General features: G+C 39.2%; 1 protein-coding gene across 2 annotated transcripts in view; it reads left to right on the top strand.

Moving 5' to 3' along the window:
• PTPRN2 (protein tyrosine phosphatase receptor type N2) overlaps positions 1 to 12364 on the top strand; it is a 4238418-nt gene that overhangs the window by 1775071 nt on the left and 2450983 nt on the right. For both annotated transcript variants that reach the window (XM_044062029.1, XM_044062028.1), the window contains exon 6: positions 8444 to 8900. In XM_044062029.1, the coding sequence (XP_043917964.1) occupies positions 8444 to 8900 (457 nt within the window). The remainder of the gene's footprint in view (positions 1 to 8443; positions 8901 to 12364) is intronic.

Below are 12364 nucleotides of genomic sequence, written 5' to 3'. Positions count from 1 at the left end.
AAACAATGTTAGCAGTTCAGTCATAGTGAACACTCTGGCGCTGATCACTAAATACAGTGTATTATGGGATACAATACATTTTTGAAATGGCTACACTACTACTACTACAGTAGTCTTAAAGTGGCATGGCTATTGTACATATTAGTACTGTAAACAGACTCAGGCAGCTCACTTTATCACAGTACACATATCTTACATATGAAAAAAATTATAAAGCACATGTTATAACATTATTATCTTAGAATTATTTAAATCTCCTTTTCCATCGTTTTTGTCTCTCTCTGTCTGTCTCTTCCCTCTTACTTTCGGTGGGCAGCTTCCGTCTTGCATTTTAGCTTATACAGTGGATCATGTAGGGCTTTCTGTCTTCTTTCCATCATAAAGCCCCTAATCCCTGATTGCACAGAAACACATCTTCATACTACTGAATGGTTTGCTTTCTGTGGTCATAGTGGTATAAGCCTACTTGGCCTCCTCCCCCCAAATAAAATATATCTCTGTGTGTTATAAGTAGCCTAAAACAATATAAAGCTTCTGACTCTGAGCCCCCACCTTATAGCACTCTAGCATCTTCTTTTGTTTTTTTTTTTCTGTATTAACTGCTTGCCAGATTTTTCACTGATTGATTACACTGAAAAGCTGTGCTAGACCTCTGTGCTTTGCCCCTCTTTGCTCAGCCCAGCGCCACTCCACTACTCTACACTACCCCATTCCTACCCACCTACCTTTTTTACTCCTCCCCTACCTCATTTGACAAATCATCCCGCATTCCCTTCCATCTATATGCTCTTTCACTACTTCCACACTATCTCAAGTTGTTCTTCTTTCAACTTTTCCCGGTTAGGGGTCGCCACAGCGGAACTCCGGTTCGCTAATGATTGGCAGTAGATTTTTTACAGGTGCCGAGGTGCTAGCTTGACGCCCAACCTTCAACGAAGGCACGCCCATTCTACGCATGTCTTTAGAATGCCACTCGTCCATGGGGAGGACGTGCAGACTCCACACAGTAGGTGCTCCAGCCGAGAATCGAACGGAATAACCTTTTGCTATGAGGCAACAACGCTACCGCTGCACCACCGTGGCTTCCACACCAATCTCAAGTACACATCCCATATTTATATAATTAACAATCTGTCAATAATCAACTAGCAATAATTTACCTACTTAATGCTTCCAACAAATTATCCCGTAGCATCTTCAGTGTTCTTACACTCCTTATCCTCTTTTTTATATAATTCTATACTCCTTTCCTATCTCAAATGTATTTATTCATACAGTATACCAACTGCCTATACTTATCCAGTGTACAAGGGCGCTCAGACAGATACTGGAGTAAAAATATCTTGCACCACTAAACCAATAATCATAAGCACCTGTATATATATATATATATATATATATATATATATATATATGTATATGTAACTATACATATATACCTGTCTCTCTCCCTCTCTATAAACATATATATATATATATATATATATATATATATATATATATATACATACATACATACATATGTGTGTACATTAGAGGGTCACCCATCGTCTTTCTTCACCTCCCCTACACAGAAAAACATTAATTATTATGCTTTATTTGCTCATAGTTGCAACATAATTTGACTGTCGCAAGAAATTCCAAGAGATTTTTCTCTCACTGCTCATACTACTGCTGCTGCTGTTATTCTCTGATGACATTTACTCCAACACTGGACCACTTCTGTCTTCTTCATTCCTATCAATAACCATAAAAAGCTTTCACTCAAATATTTTCACATTTATAGCATAAACAACAAATGGCCCCAACCTGAATGTTGGACTATAGTAAACACATCAAAACTACTTACCATCACCTGAGTCCTAGCTCAAAGAATCATCTCCATTACTCATTATTTGTCTTAAATTTAATTTAAATTCCATGGTGTTCATGATATATTCAGTACATAACCCGGGTCTGTATTTTTTTATTAGCCATGAAGGTTTGTAAACAACTAATGTGGGCGCAAACAGAAAGTCCATGGACTGATCATTTTAAGCTGATACCATGTGCACATTTGCACATTTTCTGTTTTTCTTGATATATTAAGGAACGATCAGTAAAGTATCACGCTCCTTAATAATATGTACTGGAACGATCAGTAAAATATCACGCTCCTTAATAATATGTACTGGAACGATCAGTAAAGTATCACGCTCCTTAATAATATGTACTGGAATGATCAGTAAAGTATCACGCTCCTTAATAATATGTACTGGAACGATCAGTAAAGTATCACGCTCCTTAATAATATGTACTGGAACGATCAGTAAAGTATCACGCTCCTTAATAATATGTACTGGAACGATCAGTAAAGTATCACGCTCCTTAATAATATGTACTGGAACGATCAGTAAAGTATCACGCTCCTTAATAATATGTACTGGAACGATCAGTAAAGTATCACGCTCCTTAATAATATGTACTGGAACGATCAGTAAAGTATCACGCTCCTTAATAATATGTACTGGAACGATCAGTAAAGTATCACGCTCCTTAATAATATGTACTGGAACGATCAGTAAAGTATCACGCTCCTTAATAATATGTAGTGCTCTCAGTTACAAAACTATCAATGTCATTGTGAAAACTAGAATAGCAGGTGGCAAACTGCTTCTACTACTGGACACCCATGCTTAGCAATCATAGCATTGCTTTATTACTTATAATGTCTCCTTTCTTACGCTGATCTATGTTTGAGCTTTGAAGAAAAAGTACAAACCTTGCAATTTTTAATTTTGTAGAGTGATGTCCGTGACTGTGTACCTACTGAAGACAGTATGAGGCAAGAATGGGAAAACCATATTCTAGTAGCATAAGAAAAATGCATGGTTTGTAGCCATTCTAGTGGGCAGCATTATGGGTAATGAGACTAAACATGTACTAACCTAGTTATGAAGCTTGGCTGAGTACAAGGCCGCACTGTACCTAAGTGAAGGTAAAGGGCCAGATACTTTAACACTAGAACTCCTTCAAAAGGTGTGCCACATGAGAGCTAGTAATATGTTAATTCGACAAAACTGCAGTGACTATGGGTGTAGAACTGAATGTTGTAGGTTTGCTTTCAGTATAATGCACATGAGATATAGTGACGATATTATTCTTAGACCTTCCAAATGTATTTGATGCCAGCCATCATTGTGACCTTGCCAAAAAACTAAAATAGCTCCGTTCCTTTCCTAGCACTGTATAATGGTTTGGGAACTAGTTCTCTGATAAGACGTATTCAGCGTATTTCTTTCTAACAAAGGTGTCCCACAAGGTTCTATAATAGACTCCTACTGTATAGTCTGAACATAAATCTCATGACAGAACACAGTGGTCTGCTTAAAGTGGTCACTATATTGACAACACATTCCTTCTTTGTTCAGGCAAAAAACGTATGCTAACAGAGAGTCCATTTGAAGTAAGATTCATAGATCTGATAAAAGGAGAATGTGACTCTCAGCTCATGCTAATCACTACCAAAAGTAACTCAGTCCTTTTTATCGCAATCCACCATACTGAACAATAAACCTCACCATGTGACACAGTACACAGGAAGCTAAAATACTTAAGCTGCATTTTAGATGATAAAATCTACCTTGTGGAACAAGCCATTACAACCACAGAAAAAGGTAATATCTAACTAGGTGGTCTTTACAGAGTCAGAAACTTTTTTTTTTAAACTGTTGACTAAATCTAAGTAAGTCACCTTAGTCATTCAATTCAAACTTTTTTATAGCACCATTATCTATACTGCTATTAAAGGCTGACTGCTAACAAAACTTGAACAAGCATACTATGGACTAGCAAAACATATCTTAGGCAGCAAAAGACAAAACAAAACAAAAAACGCTTACTTCTGTATGATCCATAATCCTTTGTCGACCAAAAGTTTCAAAAACTACTTGCATTTCATTCATTTATGCACTACCCACAAACCCCGGTACCCTAATCCAAATATCCTGCTTTCATTTTCTTCAGTTATATCAGCCTGCCGAAATCCTTCAGTTAATCCACAAGGTCTTTATCAAAATAACCCGAATGAGCAGTTTGTATGGCAATGTTTCTATCAGAGATTGTATAGGACATCTATGGAACAAACTGTGTGTAATTACCAGACAAGCTACTACTAACAGTATCAAAATGTTTTTCTTAACACTTTAAAGACCAAGTAATATGCAAATGCTATAAAGACAAGATCCGTCCCATCCAAGTACAATCTTTGAGCTAACCTGCATTTTTTTCTTACATATGACCCGATTCAGTTATTATCCTTAAATTCTTGTAGCATGTAGCTGCATATTATTATACTCTGTCTTGTGTCTGCTGTCCTCACAACCACATAATATCACCCTGCAGCACTCCTAAAATGTCATACTTCTAATTATATGACACTAATATAAGCATCTTACACACAGATCTGTTTTATGTATGTGTGTGAGTGTGTGTGTGTGAGTGTGCGCGTATGTGCGTGTGTGCGTGTGTGTGTGCGTGTGTGTGTGTGTGTGTGTGTGTGTGTGTGTGTGTGTGTGTGTGTGTGTGTGTGTGTGTACGTGTGTGTGAGTGCGTGTGTGAGTGAGTGCTTGTGTGTATATATACATTGTTGTAAAATTTACAGTTTATTCATTTGGTTTTAGAAAATTTGGTCTAAATGCATTTGCTAAGCTTAAGGTATTATATCAATGTTGGTTTCATACAGTAATGTATTTTTAACATGTACATTTACTTTTTTAATATTACTGTAAGTGAACGTTGGATTAGGCTCACACAGCTATAGGTATGCTAAAATGTGGGTGTTCTTTTTTGAGCTCTCAAACAATGGGTTATCAGTGTTTGCTGTTTTCCCCATTGTTGTGTGATCTTGGAGTTGGAGTATATAATTAGCACTGGGTGTGGAGGTGCAGAGGGGCTTGCTCCCCTGCAAATTGATTTTTTTTTATGCCTTAAGTTTTAGATTAAATGTTTTTACATGTATCAGTAGAGCTATACATATATATATATATATATATATATATATATATATATATATATATACACACACACACACACACACATATATATATATATATATAGATATATATATATATATATATATATATATATATATATATATACATATATATATATATATATATATATATATATAGATATATATACATATATATATATATATATATATATATATATATATATATGTATTATAATCCAAGAAAAGAGACCAGTTGCCATAATGGTTAAGCTCTTCACCTCCCATACACAAGGTGCAAGGTTCAATCCTGACCTCCGACCAATGCCTATTTGGAGTTTGCATGTTCTCCCTGTGTCTCTATGGGGTTCCTGTCATGTCTGAAAAACATGTTGAGTGCTTCCATCTCAAACTCACCAATGAACGGAGCTGTGGGCAGCAGCACAGACTCTACATGATGCCCTATAGGGGGAAGAGTTGCACAGACCAACCGTTTTGGGCATCTACTGTGGTGTGCAGTATCCTCAAGATAAGAGAACACTGATCACAGACTGGGTGCCATGGCAGAGCTAGCCACTCGACGGTGTAACATATGGCTGTATGTGATTCATTATTGTTGACTAATGTCGCCAAAAATGGGCATGGGTAGTTACCGGTGATAAGTGGGTTGAGGACCCGGTGTACTCTGACCTATGCCAGGGACCCATGCTAATGGTTGGGAGTATATGTGCCCCTGTTAGACACTGTGTGCCCACCATAAAGCCCAGCACTCCTGGGTCAATAAGCTACTGGCTGGCCAGTGTCTAGTTGCCCAGCTTGAGTTTCCTGGGATATCTTTGTTGAGAGAAAGCTGGACATAAAACCAACCAACCTGCCAAACATGAACTGAGGATTACTACACTTAATGTAGGTTCACTGACAGGATGCAGCTTGGAAGTGGATGACATTATGATATGGAGGAGGCTGGACATCGTATGTATACAAGAAACAAGATGGAGGGCAATGCAGCAAAGCCACTTGGCTTGGGATCCAGACTTTACTATTCAGGAAGGGGACAGGCTAGAAACGGTGTATGAATTGTGGTGAGAGAGAGGCTTCAGAAGGCAGTGAGGGATATCATCAGAATTAATGATAGACTCATGACAATGAGACTCCAGGGTAATGATATGGCAGTATCCATAATCTCAACCTGTGCCCCACAACAGGTTTGTGATAGTGAGGAAAAGATTGCAGTCAGACAGCAGTTGCAGGATCTACGAGATAAAGCAGGACAACATGAATTGGTGTTGATAATCGGTGACTTGAATGCACATATCGGGACAGACAGAACAGAATATGAGGACTGCCTGCATCCACATGGGTGGGGCAGTAGGAATAAAGAAGGAGAAGCCATTCTAGACTTCTGTCTGGCAAATGGCTTAATAGTAGCCAACACATGGTTCAGAAAGAGACAGTCACAAGATCACATGCAAGAGTAGCCAACATGCAACTCAGGTAGACTTCCTCCTAGTAAGGAAAAGACACTGGGGTAGAATGCATGATTGCAAAGTCATCCCCATTGAAACAGTCAGCCCACAGCATAAACCACTAGTTGTCACATTCAGCTGCAAGCACTGGTCAGAGAAGGCTCTAAGGTCAACAGAGACCAGGCTGAAGACCTGGAAGTTGAATGGAGAGAAAGAACAGCAGTTCAAGGAATTACTCAGAGCTCTAACACCCCAAAGAAGAGGAGGAAATATGTGGAGTTGAAGAAGAATGGCAACTCCTAAGAACAGCATGGGTTAGGACTACAGAAAAGGTATATGGCCGAGCCAGGTATGGAAATAAGGTAAATAAGGAAAGCTGGTGGTGGAATGCAGAAGTCCAGGCAGTCATGAAAAGAAAAAAGGAGTGCAGGAAGCAGTGGGAGATAGAAAAGACTGACCAGGCTAGGAAGGACTATTGATTGGCTAACAAAGAAGCTAAGAAAGAAGTTGCAATAGCAAAGAATAGGGCATCAGAGGCACTGTACTAACTTCTGGAAAGTTACTCAGTAAGGGGCACAAAGAAACTATATCAGGTTGCAAGGCAAAGACTGAAAGATAAAGAAGATAGTCAGACACCCTTTATAAGGGATGCCAGCAACAACCTGCTCACCAGTCCACAGAACAGCAAAGGCAGATGGAAGGAGTATTTCCAGCAGCTTCTGAATGAAGAAAACCCCACAGAAGCTGTTCTATCCCAGAAAGAGCCTACAATGAGAAAAGAGGAGCCCACCCTATAAGAAGAAAATGAAGTCAGGGAAAGCAGTATGCTCAGATGAGGTCACAGCCGATATGATAAAGATGCTGGGTGAGACAGGGGAGAAATGGCTCCTGAGGGTACTCCTAGCAGTGTGGAGAGAAAGGTGTACTCCAGATGACTGGGGAATATGCATACTCATGCCAGTGTACACAAACAAAGGGGACATCCACAACTTTGGGCAGTACAGAGGCATCAAACTCCTATCACATTGCATGAAAGTTCTTGAGAGGGTGATTGATAAACAGATATGCAGTAGAATGTAAGATGGGAGATGAGCAGTTCGGATTCAGATCAGGATGCAGCACAAATGACCCGATGTTTGCATTGAGACAGATACTTGAGAAGAAGCTAGAGATGAGGAGAGAGTCCAAATGGGTATTCCTACAGTTGGAGAAAGCATATAACAAGGTCCCAAGAAAGCTGATCTGGGCAGTACTGTGGTGGGTACATGTCAGTGGACTGTATAAGTATTCCTGGACTGCAATGTGACCATCATGGGACTGAGTTACATGTTGGTGGGCTGTGTGAACATTCCTGGACTGGGTTACATGTTCTGGACTGTGTGAACATTCCTGGACTGAACTGCATGTTACTGGACTATGTGAACATAGTATGGCTGTGTTTCGTATTGGTGGACTTCATGTGCATTGCAGGGTGGGTTACATGTTTATGTACCATGCTTGGATGCGGCCATCATCGAAGAGAAACATAGCTGTGGTGCCTTTTCTTTCCTTAACAGACCACAGGTTCTGTGACCACTGCAGTCACTTTGTGATCGGTGATGTTCATCAAAGGTTGATCACATTTGAAACTTTTTAAAGACATATGTGGGAGCCATTTTGCACCTACCTACTTTACAATAATTGGTAATAGTTGTTTATGTATCTCTGTATGTTTATTACTCTCACTGTTGAGTTTTGCTCAGATCAGGGAAATTCTAGGATTTGTATTACATGGTAAAGTATGCCCAGATTAGAAGGAAAAATAATATAGACACATAATACAGTAAAACAAAAATGACATCAACTACAACTATAGTCACAGTATGATAATAGACAGCAACCACACGACTAATTTTATTGTGTTTCATGCCCAAGTGGATGTTTATTTTGTATTTATTTTTTCTGTTTTAGTGATTAGCAGTCTGATAGTTTTATTAATATTTTGCAGATGCCACAGGGGAAAGCTTCACCACTGACCTTTTCTCCACCATCTCATCAGCAGCCTGCAGAGAGTCCACCAAGGACTGCTGCTCAGACACAGCCAGAACAGATTTTCTCCCAAATGAAATCCGAACTTGATGAGAAGGAACGGATGGACAGTGCCAGACTCATAGCAGCACTGGAGACCTACATGGCACAAAAGACAGCCACCCCAAATCTTGACAGCACAAGTTTAAATGACAAGACAAAAGGATCCCAGCTCTCTGCTAACCAGCTATATCCATCAAGGCTAATCCATGAGGATGGAACAAATGTTAAACAAGATCAGGACCCTTACAAAAGCAAGAATCCCCTTCCTGTGAAACCTGAAACTAGACTATTGTTCAGACCTAATGCTGCAGCTACAAATTACAAATCCAGCTCCAGACCTCCTGCTTCTAAAGATCCGCTCAGTGTGGTGGATGGTATGCTTTTATAAAATATTTAATAGTTTTTATAATACTTAACAGCTTTTTATCTTTTCAGCAGCTATTTCCTATTTAAATATCAGAACATACTAACCTATGAACCTATGAACCTAAATATTTAGCAGCAAAATGATAAGAACTTCACTGGTTGAGAACTATGGTAGCTTAATTGTGAAATCTTTTAACATCATGGTTTTGAGAAAGCCAGTCAAAGTTAACATACTGATAAGTGGGTTCACATATGGTGTGTGTTTGTGTGTGTGTATGTGTGTGTGTGTGTGTGTGTGTGTGTGTGTGTGTGTGTGTGTGTGTGTGTGTGTGTGTGTGTGTATGTGTGTGCACGTGTGTGTGCATGTGTGTATGTGTGTGTATGCATACACATTGATATGTGTGTTTGCCCATCCATTCATACATTTTACATCTTGAATATGCAGGAAACACTTAAATAATATGTACTGCATTAATTTCTGCCTACATGTATCATATCATCATACCAGTATCTGCTCTGATTAGCCTTAAAGTTACTCTGTCCGCAGTTGTAGGTCTGGTTTTACTTAATATCATTATAATCAGTCTACCTTTCCTCCTATGGGGCTTGCTCAGTGGTTCCCCTTCCTGGGTCAGATCAGCTCCTTCATTACTTCTGGGCAGCATGCATCTCCAGATTGGACCAAAGGCATGCAGTAAATTCATTCTCATCTGGAGAGATTTGTCAGCCCATTTGTTCCCCTAGAATGGGGGAGTCAGGTGTCCTTACGGAACAGGCCATATATCAAGTCTTTTAGTGGTCATCTACCTGCCATAGCACCTCTTCTGTAGATGGTTTGCAGACTCTGCATTGCCTGCCTTGTAAGGGAGAAGCAGGGGTGCTTCCAGACATCCCTGTCCGCAGATTCAGCAGTACTCATTGCTGCTATACCATGAGCCTGCTGGCCTCTTCCACAAGAGGGCACCCCCCCACCCGGTGTCACAGCTGTGGTAGATCTATCCACCTTCCCCAAATAAGGTGGGCAGGCTGGCAATGGTGCCACAAGCCTTTCCTTCCATAACTTACCTCTCCATTGTCTGTGCTGCTAGCTGAACATAGCTTACCTGGGCTGTGGTCTATGCTAATTATCCATTCCATCTTCAGCCCAGCTGTATACAAGTTATCTGTAGCAGTCACAATATATGTCTTAGCTTGTTGATTGTATTAGTACATAAACGTTTTTCATTTACAATACAGGTAGCAGCTATTTGTCCTTTACTGGTCATTGATCTGATATTATTTTTTAGTTAACATATCTGATATTGCTTTACTGCTGTATTTCTCATATTTCTACAGAATGTAGCCCAGGTTATGGTTGTAGAGGGTTCACTACACATATCTGCTTGTCTGAATATCACATGTAAAACAATATACAGAAAGTTGCTAGCACTTTACAGGTAAAGTACTTTCCAACAGGGGAAATTGCAACTTTGTAGTACCTTTTTGGGAGAAGTTCTTGAGTTAACTATACCTCATGTAAAGACTATGTCTAACTCTGCTTTACCCAAGTAGCAGAATGGCTGTCATACTGCAGAATTTCATTCACAGTGAGAGTGGCTGGGGTTAATAGAGCAGTGCTTCAATGCAGTACAGAGATAGCACCACCTAGTACCACCTCGGCAAACTACATACAAGTGCTAAATTGACATGATTTAACTTGGCAGGGAAAAGTGCCATGAATAGGCAGAAAGATGCTTTACTGGCGGCTAGATGGGACAGAAAGAAAACTTCAGATTGCAGATTTATGTACTGAAGAGTACAGGAAAAAAGACAAGGTAACATTCTCAGAACAAAAAAGTAGATAATCCAAGCCGCTGAACAAAAGCCAAAAGTGCAATTGATGAAAATTCTTTTTATTCCACGAACCAGCCCAAAAACCACAATTAAGACAAGCGCTTTCGCTCGGATATTCCGAGCTTTATCAAGTTACACATCACATAATAAAATAGCCTTTTAAATACTTTACATAGTTATTGTATTTGTTAATTGAATAATTTGGTCTTAAAGTGAACTCATCTTATAAGATCCCAATAGATCATTCATTACTATGCTAAAAACAATTAAATAATAAACAATAATAGCATAAAAGCAACAATATTATACCATTAAGTCTGGTTGTATAATTGATTTACAAAATTAATTAAAAACCTCCCAATAAGATAATGTGAAAGAATAAATCAAATTTATAAAAACATCACTTTTAGCATTCGCCAAAAAAACATACTGTGTGTGTTTGAATCCATAATTTTGACTTTTTATGATGTTTATGATTAACTGTACGGCATTAAAAACATCATAGTCTTGCCCTTCTGAGTTTTAAGACAGGTTTGATGCTGATGGTATCATTTAACCCGGGGGGGCTTTCCTGCATCAAGCCTTAACTGCCACACCAGTTCTCTGTATTCTAGGGTGGATTCCCAATCCCCACCCCTACCGTCAGGGACAACTTGCTCAAGAATAATAAATTTGAAATTCCAATTGGAACAATTGAGAGAGTGTTTAAACAAAGCATTCGGATCTTTCTTCTTAGATATATCATAAAAGTGCTCGTAGAGCCTTTTTCTCATCTCCCTTTTGGTTTTTCCTACATAGAAACTTGCACAGAAAGTGCAAAAAGCTAAGTAAACCACCCCTTTCGAATTGCATGAGTAATGTCCATGTGATTTAATTTTCAGTTTTCTAGATGGAATATATAGGTCAGCATCGTCTAAAATGGCATGGCACTGATTGCAGGCTCCACATTTGTAGGTGCCTACCTTTTGCCATGTCTATTTATGCTGTTCCTGGCCTTCCTTTCAAACATCTCTTTAAAATTCGTGCCCCTCTTTCTAATGAATCTAGGCTTCAATGGAAGATGTTCTTTGAAGTCCTCATGTGAAATAAGGACGGGCCAGTATTTAACAATGGCCCTCTCAATTTCACAAGCGTTACTACAGTATGCATATGTAAAATCGTGACCAAATGTCTCCCTATTTAAAGGTGCTGGTGCAGTGGTGTCCAAGTGACCCCTGCCAAGTAGTGGGAAATAAAGGGAGTCCCTTCGTTCCTGTACTTCCTTCACCAGTGTGTTGAATAAATCAAGGGGATAACCCCTTTCCAGAAACATTGCTTCCAATGTATTAATTTCACATAAAAAATCCAAGTTAGTACTGCACATTCTAGATGCCCTGATTAACTGGCCCTTTACAATTCCTTTTTTCTGATAAAAGGGATGCGCACTCATAAAGTGCAAAAAGGAGTTAGAAAATGTGGGCTTTCGATAAATTTTAGATTGGAAAGTGTTGTTTTTGTCATCCTTATACAGAGTAACATCAAGATAGTGTAGTTCTTGTGTGCCTACTGTGTGCGTGAACTGGAGGAAGTTGGTAGTAGTATTGATGTAAGTCAGGAAATCCAAAAGCTGGCCTTCTGTTCCCTTCCAAAGTATACATAT

Source organism: Protopterus annectens, chromosome 2.part1, assembly GCF_019279795.1.
Source record: "Protopterus annectens isolate FY-2018-M chromosome 2.part1, PAN1.0, whole genome shotgun sequence".
NCBI classification, from domain to species: Eukaryota; Metazoa; Chordata; order Ceratodontiformes; family Protopteridae; genus Protopterus; species Protopterus annectens.
Note: the sequence above shows the minus strand (reverse complement) of the source record. Positions and strands in the feature narration are given on the sequence as shown.